This window comes from Ranitomeya variabilis, chromosome 3 (assembly GCF_051348905.1).
Source record: "Ranitomeya variabilis isolate aRanVar5 chromosome 3, aRanVar5.hap1, whole genome shotgun sequence".
Classification (NCBI taxonomy): Eukaryota; Metazoa; Chordata; class Amphibia; order Anura; family Dendrobatidae; genus Ranitomeya; species Ranitomeya variabilis.
The window spans coordinates 729,986,603-729,999,480 of NC_135234.1; the positions used below are offsets into that span (position 1 = coordinate 729,986,603).

At 45.2% G+C, this 12,878-nt stretch overlaps 1 protein-coding gene across 1 annotated transcript; it reads left to right on the forward strand.

The window, feature by feature from the left end:
- Nucleotides 1-1,295: 1,295 nt before the first annotated feature.
- Nucleotides 1,296-3,253, forward strand: LOC143817779 (uncharacterized). The gene is made up of 2 exons (XM_077299256.1): nt 1,296-2,157; nt 2,251-3,253. Exons 1-2 carry the CDS (start codon nt 1,976-1,978, stop codon nt 3,251-3,253), a joined length of 1,185 nt encoding a protein of 394 aa, XP_077155371.1. The 5' UTR covers nt 1,296-1,975.
- Nucleotides 3,254-12,878: the final 9,625 nt, after the last annotated feature.

Sequence of the window (12,878 nt, forward strand, 5' to 3'; positions counted from 1 at the left end):
GGGAGAAGTGTATACTATACAGTCTAGTACATAAGAGATGGAGGTAAAATATATGGGCTGTGCATTACACTATATGAAGGGCCTATTGGGAGTGCATTATGCTGTAAGGACGACTATGGGGTGTATTATACTGTTTGGAGGACTATGTGTTGTGCATTATACTATATTGAGGACTACTGGAAGCGTATTATACTATATGGAGGACAATGGGGAGTGTATTATACTTTATGGACGACTATGGAGAGTGCATTATACTAGATGGAAAACTATGGGAGTGTATTATACTAAATAGATCAATGGCCGCATTCATTTGTGCTAAAAATAAGGAAATGTGAAATATGTGGAATGTGAATAGCATAATGGCTTATGAACTTTATGAAAAAACACATGAGATTTTTAGCACAAGATTTGCAAACATTGTGAGCCCATTCACCAAAACGTCAAGGTAATCTCAGATCGAATGGGTAACTACACTGACTGCCTGGTGTGAACACTTACCTATGGCTAATAACAGGATAAAGCCTACTTATGCTGTGATTTTAATTACATCTCAACACAGTTGGTTCTGAGCCTCCTATATAAGTAGGCTTTATCCTGTTATTAGCCATAGGTAAGTGTTCACACCAGGCAGTCAGTGTAGTTACCCATTCGATCTGAGATTACCTTGACGTTTTGGTGAATGGGCTCACAATGTTTGCAAATCTTGTGCTAAAAATCTCATGTGTTTTTTCATAAAGTTCATAAGCCATTATGCTATTCACATTCCACATATTTCACATTTCCTTATTTTTAGCACAGATGAGTGCGGCCATTGATCTATTTTGTATTTGACTTTTTTTGGCTATGCACTAGTATAAATTATATATATATATTGTTCGGTCAGTTGATCTATTTTAGTGTATTATACTATATATGGAGAACTATATGCCCCAAACAATGCTAATAAATACTTAAAGAATTGGAAAACAGATATTGAAAGAAAAGGGAAAAAAATATTATAGGAGGAGATTTAAATACAGTGTTAGGCTGGGGTCACACATGCGTGTTTTACGGACGTAAGAGCGCAGAAACTACGTCCGTAAAACACGCATTACATACGGCACAATGATTCTCAATGGGTCTAGTCCTATCAGGCGTATATTACGGATCCGTAATATACGGCGTTGTACGGGCGTAGAAAATCGCAGCATGCTGCGTTTGTCAGCGTATCGCGCAAAAAATACGCCAATGAAAGTCTATGGGAGAGCGTATAATACGGAATGCTTACGGACCCTGCGTGTGCCTTGCGAGAAATACGCAACTTACTGGCAGATGTCCTGAAACGTCCAAAGGCCTCAATCAGGCAGGTGAGACATGCTAATTAGCTGAAAAAGCCAGACAGTGAACCCGGAAGTCTGCTGCACGCCTCCACGGAGTGATATTCAGCATGGCCAACATTGTGAACGCGGACATGCTGATCATTTTGGTACAAGAGAGGCCTGTCATCTGGGACCAAAGAGACCCAAATTATGCCAACAGGGCACTAAAAGAGGCAGCATGGAGGAGCGTTTGTGTGGCCCTCTTCCCACATTATGACCAGCAGCCACGTGCGGCACAGCGACAGATAAGTAAGTACACCCATGTTTGAAATGTAATTTTATTGGGAATCATCAGGCGCTTACTACTTTGATTTTCTCATCAAGAATGGCAGAAATCTTCATGAAGGAAATAGAAAGCCCACTAGTAGATACATGGTGTTGTACATGATAACCGGTTTTCATTAATAATTACAATCGGTGGCCCTTTTACTACACAGTGTTTCCCATTATTTGTCCTTTCTGTGATGGAGGTTATTGGACTCTGGCCTTGTGGCCTTGCTTACTTTTTTTTTTAATTTTATATTAAATGTGCTCCCCAAATGCCTATTTGGATGCTCCACTTAAATCTGTCTAGTCAGTTACACCTTTTGTGAGCTCTCTGCTTAATGGGCTAATGAATGTGTGTATTTTTTGTGGTTTCAGTGGGTGATGTTACAACAAGGTGGCGGAGTATCCGCGATCAGTACAGGAGGGAGAGGCAGCAGCGGGAGAGAAGTGGAGCCGGGGCACCTCCCAAAAAAAAGAAATACATCTATTTTGACCGGCTCAACTTTCTGAATCCCAGCATGGACCTCAGGCCGTAAGTAACCACCTCAATTAATTTTTTGAATATCTTTTTTAGTGTAATTTTTTTTGGGCAAAATTTTGTACCTAAAACATTGTTCCTTTTCAGAACTCAGTCTAACCTCACTGACAGGGAGACAGGGTCTGACTCGGAACTGGTCATTGACCCAGTTGGTGAAGGTGAAGAGGTGGCTGGTCCATCTGCTGCTCCCTCTGGCTCCATCCCTCCTGGATCCTCCTCATCTGGTCAGGCAGCTCCATCTGCATCCATACCACACCAAGAGGACCCACAGTTTGCCTCTTCCGCCGCAGCATCATCAGCAGCACCACCACCTAGCCAGGATGACCCTGGAAATAGCAGCAGCCCGACTGTTGCCCTGGATCCATCCCCACAGGCTGCAGTAAGACCACAGCGTGCACGCCGCAGAAGACAGCTGATCCAAAGCCGCCAAAACGTGGATGCTGGGGTCATGAGCTATTTGGCACGTGTCCGAGACGATGATGGGGAGGAGGGATTTACCAGGAGCCTTGCCCAGTACTTAAGGTCCATAGAGCGGGAGTTAAGGCTTCGTGTGAGAGGCTGTTTTCAGATCCTTGTGGACGCATGCACCCCCCCAAATAACCCATACAATCTCATGCTGATGATTGAACAGTGGCAGATGTCACCTGAAAATGTTCTGCGGCCTCAGAGATTACAAGGCCTGGCAGCTCCACAAGGATCTGAAGCACCCCCTCCACGTCAGCCAACACCTCAGCCCCAACCCACAACAAACACACAATGGCCACCTCAGCAACATATGGCGGGATATCATCAAACATCCCAATATGGCCACTTGTCCACACCCAGTGCTGGAGGCTGGTCCCAACCTGGGTATGGACAATATGGTCATTTTGGTTTGGGTTATGATTCCCGGCCATATGGTCATCCCCAGCAGGGGTATCTCCAAAATCCACGCCCCACTCTTCCAAGTTCCCAGCATCATAGCTGGGCTAATGTCCCTCAGGCCACTACAACATCTGCACAGGGTGCTGGACAATTGGGCCTACAAGTGCCACCTGATGCAGACACTGAGCAAGCTACTTCTCCTGCACCAACCTACCAGGACTTGTAATTTTATTTTATTTTTATTTTTTTTATTTTTTTATGTTTCTTTAAACTTTTTTTAAATTTTTTGTTAATATGATTTTTAGACACAACTTTCATTTGTATTGTCCCTACAGAGCATTGTTTATTGTGGATGTAGTACCAAGTTTTGGATGACAACAAAAATAGGCCTGTCTTAGGATAAAAAAAAGGTTAGGACAAAATAATAACCTAGACATTTCAAAAAGTTATACAGTAAAACGTTTGATTATTACCAATCACCGTCTGGATGCGCTGTATTCATTCTTCAATCACACACACATGATATGCTGATAACCATATGTGAAAAAATAAATTACAACACACAGAGTTTTAAACTTGGTTAACACATACTTTATAGAGCTAATTAATTACACATGCAAAAAGGAATAGTCTTGCCAGGGAGTAGCACCTTCAGGAGTCAAAAAATAATTTGTAAAGATATCACGAACTTTAAGACCAGAAAGTGGACGACGCGGAGGAGGGACATATGGGGTAGGCCTACTAACATTGTTCATGAGGTTATCTTCAAAATTTGGCGAGGAACAATCATGTATTCTTGTGAAATTATGTAGAATTACACAGGCTTTTATCACTTCGTTGATTGAAGCCTCACTCAGCTGGATGGCAGACTGAAGAACACGCCATTTGGCAACAAGAATCCCAAAGGCGCACTCAACCAGTCTCCGTGCCCTGGCAAGTCTCAAATTAAACACCCTCCGCCGGTGGTCAAGGTTGCGCCTGGGGTAAGGCCTCATGACGTGCCTCGACAGTTGGAAGGCCTCATCTCCAACCAAAACAAAAGGCACTGCTTCCGCATTTGAGCCTGGGAGTTGTTGTGGTGGTGGGAGGTTCAACTGGTTGTCACGTAGCCGCCGACCCATTATGGACGAATTGAAGACCCTAGAGTCTCCAGTTCGCCCATAGGCCCCAATGTCTACAATTATAAACCTGTAGTTACTGTCAGCAACTGCTAACAGAACTACAGAGAAAAACTGCTTGTAATTGTAGAATTGGGAACCAGAGTTCGGCGGCTTACGCACCCTGATATGTTTCCCATCCACAGCTCCAATGCAATTAGGGAAGTCACAATTATTTCTGAAACCTGTGGCGATTTGAATCCAATCGTCCTGTTTTGGCTCAGGCAACACAGCTTCATGTAGTTTCTGCCAGATTTGTGAACAGGTTGTCCTAACAATGCCTGAAATGGTCGACCGCCCAATCAGAAACTCCAGGTGTAGACCCGCATAGGACAAGCCTGTGGCCAGGAAGCTGCAATACAACAAAAAGGGAAAAAAAAAAACATGAGGACGACGAAAAAAGGAATAAGCACAAGTGTATATTTCATTTACTATTCAATTATTTACAGTATAAAAAGTTTCAATAGAAAATCTAAATCGACTTGAAGCTTGACAACATTCTTTTATATGTGCTTGTGGCTTCATGTCCAAGTGAAGTTAATGAAACCTAGTAGGACACCACACATTTTGAACCCCAAAAAAAACCAAAAACCGTATTTGCAAATGTGGAATACCTACCGTAAGGTTAGGAGCAGACGCTCCTCAGCAGAGATGGCTTTTCTCATCCAGGTGTCCTGAAAGGTGAGGCCAGGACGTAAGATCTCCAACAACATGTCAAAAGTCCGGATGGACATACGAGTATACTGGTAAAACTTGTCTGGATGTGCCCTCAAAGCTGAATATAGTCTCGGGAAATGGCCTTTACTCTGGCGTTGGGACAATATAGGATGTACCCACAATCTTTGTCTCCTCCTTCGCGGATCCACATTGACCTGATATGGCTGGCCAAAGCGACGAGACAACACCCAGTGAAGCAACACCCGCTGAGTTGTGCTTAAATACACAGGGTCAGACATGTTTGTAATCTCAAAGCAACACAGCCAAAATATGCTAGAGAACATATATGGCAGATGGGAGGGCTACACCTGTTGTAGAGGGCTTAAATAGTGTGGTTAATGATGGTTTAAATGATTTGCAGGCCTGAAAACCGTTAAATGTCCATTTTGTCATGGTGCGTGATAAATACGCCATACGGATCACATACGGATTACACACGCACAAGCACATGCGCAAAATACGTGACCACACCTAAGCAACGCAGTAACTACGGAAGTCGATTACGGAGACATTTTGGCGTATTGAACGCGTAGTACGGACGTATAATACGTGGCGTATTGTCTTACGCCATGTGTGACCCCAGCCTCAAACGTATCAGAAGATAAATCTGGATCAAAAGGAAAAATAGGGATAGAAAGTTCACATGATAAAGTTCTGGCCCCTTTTATAGAAAATTCAAACATGATAGATGCATGGCATAGTACATATCTAATAGGCCGGAAGTGCACACCCTTCTTACATATACACAATACATGGTCTAGAATAGACTACTTATTATTATTGCAGGATCTGATAAAAAGCTTTAATAATATCGGTATTCAGGATCTAGTTATATCAGATCATTCACCTATCTTATTATCTCTATCTGATATTTTTTCCGAAAGCCACAGATATTTTATGGAAACTTTCAAGCTATCTCACAAAAGTTGAGAATTTCCAGAGGATCATAAAAACCTGGCCGCTTCAATTTAGCTTAGACAATAACGAACATGAGGAGGATTCCCATTTATATTGGAACACTGTATTAAGAGGCAGGATAATAGGATATGTAAGAACTTAATAAAGCTCTAACAGCTTACAAACAGACAAGCAAAGAAACAAGAAATTCAGATGCAACCTATTTCAAAGATCCTACTGTAATAAATCGGGATAGATGGGTGAAAGCCAAATCGGAATTTGATTTATGGCTGGATAGATTAGAAAGATTAAAGGGACAGCAGAAATCATCTGAATTTTATAAAATTGGGAATAAGGCAGGATCACTTTTAGCAAAGATGGCCCATGGGAAGAGACCCATGAATTATTTCAATAGCTTCAGGGACTCTGGTGGAAAATTACAAAATGATTTAAAAAAAAAATGAAACTCTTGGCAAATTCTATTCAACACTTTATAAACGGGAGGAAGTAGATGAGGAAGAGCGTGAACATTTTCTAAATACATTGACACTGCCTATCATATATGATTCAGACAGGGATACACTTAATGCCTTGATAAAAGAAGAGGAGGTGGTTAAGACAATAAAGATATAAAAAAAATAACAAAGCCCCGGGCCCTGATGGACTCACGGGCGAGTTCTATAAATTATTAAATGAAGATATTGCGACAATCTTGGTAAAAGTATTTAAATACATGTTACAAGAAAAAATTATCCTAAAATCAGGAAATATGGCACATATCAAGTTGATATATAAATATGGAAAATATATAACAGACCCTAGTTCTTATAGACCCATATCTTTCATAAATCAAGACATTAAGATAACGGTATGTTAAAAATACTGGCTGATCGGGTAACAGAGATACTACCCTGACATATAGGTCCACATTAAATAGGGTTTGTAAAAAACAGGGCAGCAGTTTTTAATATCAGAACAGTGCTGGAAGTCCAAGATGGGCTGAAAAGGGATAAGTTAGTGAAAGGGAACCAAGCTCTGCTGCCCTTAGATGCCGAAAAGGCGCTTGATAATGTAAATTAGCAATGGTCGAGAGTTGGATAGATCTGGAATAAAAGGCATATTCAGAAATTACTTAACCGCTCTTTATACTAATCCGCAAGATATTCACAACAGGTTTTTCGTTAGGCTCACTGGAGTTAGAAAAAGGCATGAGACAAGGGTGCCTACTCTCACCTTTATTGTTTGGTTTAGCCATCGACCCATTAGCTCAACACTTGTTGGTCTCAAACTCTTTTTCGGGAATAATGGTCGGAAGTAGTGATGAGCGAGTATACTCGTTGCTCGGGTTTTCCCGAGCACACTTGGGTGGTCTCCCGAGTATTTATGACTGCTCGGAGATTTAGTTTTCATCGCGGCAGCTGAATGATTTACAGCTATTAGCCAGCCTGAGTACATGTGGGGGTTGCCTGGTTGCTAGGGAATCCCCACATGTAATCAAGCTGGCTCGTAGCTGTAAATCATGCTGCTGAGGAGATGAAAACTAAATCTCCGAGCAGTCATAAATACTCGGAGACCACCCGAGCGCGCTAAGGAAAACCCGAGCAATGAGTACACTCGCTCATCACTAGTCGGAAGTAAAGAAATTAAAATAATGTGCTTCGCTGATGACATGTTATTATTTTTTATCAGAGCCAGATAATCATATACAACAAGCCTTAGATGAATTGTCATATTTTAGATCTTTTTCGGGATATAAAATTAATATTGATAAATGTCAGCTTCTGTACTTGCGAGAAGCAATAGGAAAAAACAAAATGAATACCAGTGTTTATAGCCTCACAGTATTTACCATATCTGGGAATAAAGATTGGAAGAGATTGTATGTCGCTATATTGATATAATTTCCCCCAATTAATTGACAAAATAATCAAAGAATTAGATAGATGACGTAACCCAACACTATAAATATTTGGCAGAGCTCACCTAATAAAGATGATCAGCTTTTCGCGTTTGCCTTTATCCATTGCAAACCATACCCTTATTATTGAAGCACTCGGACATTAAAAATCTACAAACTGCTTTTGTCAAATTTCTATGGCATGGGAAAAGACGGAGAATATAGTATAATAAATTATCCTTACAGACAGGGCCGTGAGGGCACGTGCCAAGGGCGCCAGGATGCGGGGGCGGCACCTGAGCAAGGTTTTTTTTTTCTTTTAAGTCTGGTGTCAACCGAGGATGGGAGGGGGGAGCAGAGCCACGCATACAAAGATGGGAGGGGGGAGCAGAGCCACGCATATAAGGATGGGAGGGGGGAGCAGAGCCCCGCATATAAGGATGGGAGGGGGGAGCAGAGCCACACATATAAGGATGGGAGGGGGGAGCAGAGCCACGCATACAAGGATGGGAGGGGGGAGCAGAGCCACGCATACAAGGATGGGAGGGGGGAGCAGAGCCACGCATACAAGGATGGGGGGAGCAGAGCCACGCATACAAGGATGGGAGGGGAAGCAGAGCCACGCATACAAGGATGGGAGGGGGGAGCAAAGCCACGCGTATAAGGATGGGGGGAGCAGAGCCATGCATACAAGGATGGGAGGGGGAAGCAGAGCCACGCATATAAGGATGGGAGGGGGGGAGCAGAGCCACGCATATAAGGATGGGAGGGGGGGAGCAGAGCCACGCATATAAGGATGGGAGGGGGGGAGCAGAGCCAAGCATATAAGGATGGGAGGGGGGAGCAGAGCCACACATATAAGGATGGGAGGGGGGAGCAGAGCCAAGCATATAAGGATGGGAGGGGGGAGCAGAGCCACGCATATAAGGATGGGAGGGGGGAGCAGAGCCAAGCATATAAGGATGGGAGGGGGGAGCAGAGCCACGCATATAAGGATGGGAGGGAGGAGCAGAGCCAAGCATATAAGGATTGGAGGGGGGAGCAGAGCCAAGCATATAAAGGATGGGAGGGGGGAGCAGAGCCATGCATATAACATGGGGAGCCACACAGAGCAGTACAGGAGGGGGAGACACACATGATGGATGGTGATGAGGGGTCAATACATACCCGGCTCAATAAGCTTACCCAGTTTTTCGTGGCAAAATTAGGTGCCTCGGCTTATACTCAGGTCGGCTTATACTCGAGTATATACGTTACGTAATATATACACATGTATGTGTGTGTGGCTATATCTATATAGCTTTGTCACTATAAAACGAGGGGGACCTAGACACGGTTCTTGCACAGGGGCCCCAAGTGGTCAGTGTCCACGTCTGCCCAGGTAACAATTGTACTCGCATCTTACAGAAGTGAGTACAATTGAGGCTCTGACTGCCGGGTCAGAGCGATGTGAGCAGCGTGATCAGATCATGTGATCACGCTGCTGACGTCGCTCACTCGCGCTGCAGAGGCGAACAATGGTGGTAAGTGCTCCAGTGGAGCAGAAGATACCGAAGATTAAGTGCATGGGGGGGACAATTTGAGTGGGGATGGGGGATTTATTATGTGTGGGGAGAATTGGAGTCGGGATGGGGGTGCTTAATGTGTGGGGTGAGATTTAAGGGCACAAAATGAAGAGCAAAGGGGGAGATGGGAAACAGTACTGGGAGAATGGGGGCATGTATGAGTAAACAGTACTGGGGGATGGGTGCAGACATTATGAGGAGCGACGGGGGAATGTATGTGGACACAGTATGAGTAGCGATGTGAAAAATGTATGTGGACAGGGTACGGGGAGTGAGGGTGATGGGATGTGTGCAGACACAGTATGGGGAGTCAGGTGAGCAGGCAGTATAGAAAGTGAGGGGGGAAGTATATGGGGAGACAGTATGGTGAACAGGAGGGATGTGAGAGGAGACAGTATGAGGAGGGAGGGGAATAGTGTGAGGAGACAGTATGGGGGGAGAAAAGTGAGTGGGCACAGAATAGAAACTGAGTAGTGGGTTCGTAGTATGGGGGACAGTGTAAGGGCACAGCCAGGAGGGGACAGTATACCAAGGAGGGGGGGTGTGATGAGAGTACAGTATAAATACTGGGCCCTATAGGGGGGACACAGTGTAAGAGGACAGTGTGAAGAGGGGGACGGTATGGAAAGGAGAGATCAGTGTGAAGAGCATGTACCATAAGAGGGACAGTGTGGGGGTCATATTTTGTGCAGACAATATAGTGAGGGGCAATTTTTTATTCATGAGCATTATAATGACACTTCTATCTTTAAGGGTATCATGTGGAGATTTTCTGCAAAAGAGCGGAGAAGATGGAGGTCTGCAGAGATGGCTGTGGATGAGAAAACTCATCATGGGATCTGGACAAGATGAAGAAAAGAAGAAGAACGACTCCAGATACGACGTCATCTATAAGGTACCTGGATGTAAATGTTATTTGTGATACTGACTAACTCTCATGTTTTTATTTATGTTAGGAGCATTAAAGGGGATGTCCAGGTTTGTAATGAGTCTGCAGTCATTCTTTGTGACTGCAGACTTCTGAGTTCTCAAAGTGCGCACTGCACGCTGTCAGGATTCTCTCGTGCTGGCGATTTACATACATGCGGTCACGTGCTGACTAGACATGTGTGGCCTCAATGAAAATGAACTGAGCGAGGCCGGGCACGTCTAGTCAGAATGTGGTCAGAATGATACAAATCACATGCTTGTGCTGTCATGACTGTCCACCGGCAAGGGAGAATCTTAAAAGTGTGCAGTGCATTAGCTGTGAGAATTCAGAAGCTGCGATGTCAGGATTCAGCTCTACAGGTTCTAGTAGTCGTCACATGGACACTTCACTCATATGCGATTTTCATACTTGTGGTCTTGTGACAACAAGCTTCTCTGTTTTTCACTGATCACTGAGAACATTAGGGAGACGAGGTCGTTGGTACATGACTAAGTGTGCAAATCTCATATGTCCTTGGGAAGGGGGGCGCCAAAATTAATTCTTGCCCCTGGTGCCAGAAAACCTACTGTAGATACACCTCTGCCGGTATGCTTCTGCGAGCGGTGATTACCGGGTCCGGTGGAGGGATGTCTGTGCACAGGCAGTGAGGCAGGGACTGAGGGTGTGCACAGAGAGAGAATGGAGACCCGGAGAATACCCGTCCCAATCTACGCCGTAGCCTGGAGCCTCATTATCATAGGAATATGTCAGTTAAAGGAAGTTTGTCACCCCAAAAATCGTATATGAGATAAGGCCACCAGCATCAGGGGCTTATCTACAGCATTCTGTAATGCATTCTGTAATGCTGTAGATAAGCCCCCAATGTATCCTGGAAGGTAAGAAAAACAGGTTAGATTATACTCACCCAGGTGCGGTTCCGCTGCGGTCCGGTCCGATGGGTGTCGCGGTCCGGGTCCAGCGCCTCCCATCTTCATACGATCACGTCCTCTTCTTGTCTTCCTGCCACGGCTCCAGTGCAGGCGTACTTTGCCCTGTTGAGGGCAGAGCACAGTACTACAGTGCGCAGGAGCTGGGCCTCTCTGACCTTTCCCGGCGCCTGCGCACTGCAGTACTTTGCTCTGCCCTCAACAAGGCAGACAAAGTACGCCTGTGCCGGAGCCACAGAGGGAAGACAAGAAGAGGACGTGATCGTATGAAGATAGAAGGTGCCGGACCGAACCACGACGCCCATTGGACCAGAATGGGACCACCTCTGGGTGAGTATAATATAACCTGTTTTTCTTATCTTTCAGGATACATCGGGGGCTTATCTGTTATGACCCCAGTGGACAGGGTCTCAGAGGAACGTGTAAGTCTGCGAGATTCAAAAATCCAGCTCATAGGGCTGTGGTAACTGGGTTGACCAAATAGCTACTCCTAACGCCAACACTAGAAGTAGCCGGGGATCATGCCTACGGTGATCGCTAGATGACTCGCGCCAGCCGGAGAATCTAACTACCCCTAGGAGAAGAAAACAAAGACCTCTCTTGCCTCCAGAGAAAGGGACCCCAAAGCAAGATACAAGCCCCCCACAAATAATAACGGTGAGGTAAGAGGAAATGACAAACACAGAAATGAACCAGGTTCAGCAAAGAGAGGCCAGCTTACTAATAGCAGAATATAGCAAGATAACTTATCTGGTCAACAAAAACCCTATAAAAATCCACGCTGGAGATTCAAGAACCCCCGAACCGTCTAACGGTCCGGGGGGAGAACACCAGCCCCCTAGAGCTTCCAGCAAAGGTCAGGATACAGATTGGAACAAGCTGGACAAAAATACCAAACAAAACAAAAGCAAAAAGCAAAGAAGCAGACTTAGCTTGAAATACAGGAACCAGGATCATAGGACAAGAGCACAACAGATTAGCTCTGATTTCAACGATGCCAGGCATTGAACTGAAGGTCCAGGGAGCTTATATAGCAACGCCCCTGAACTAACGGCCCAGGTGAGGATATAGGAAAAGACAGAAGCTCCAGAGTCAAATCACTAATGACCACTAGAGGGAGCAAAAAGCAAAATCACAACAGTACCCCCCCCTTAGTGAGGGGTCACCGAACCCTCACCACGACCACCAGGGCGATCAGGACGAGCGGCGTGAAAGGCACGAACTAAATCGGCCGCATGAACATCAGAGGCGACCACCCAGGAATTATCTTCCTGACCATAGCCCTTCCACTTGACCAGGTACTGAAGCCTCCGCCTGGAGAGACGAGAATCCAAGATCTTCTCCACCACGTACTCCAACTCGCCCTCGACCAACACCGGAGCAGGAGGCTCAGCAGAAGGAACCACAGGCACAACGTACCGCCGCAACAAGGACCTATGAAACACGTTGTGGATAGCAAACGACACAGGAAGATCCAGGCGAAAGGATACAGGATTAAGGATTTCCAATATCTTGTAAGGACCAATAAAACGAGGTTTAAATTTGGGAGAGGAAACCTTCATAGGAACAAAGCGGGAAGAAAGCCACACCAAATCCCCAACACGTAGTCGGGGACCCACACCGCGGCGGCGGTTTGCAAAGCGCTGAGCCCTCTCCTGTGACAACTTCAAGTTGTCCACCACAAGATTCCAGATCCGCTGCAACCTATCCACCACAGAATCCACCCCAGGGCAGTCAGAAGGTTCCACATGGCCCGAAGAA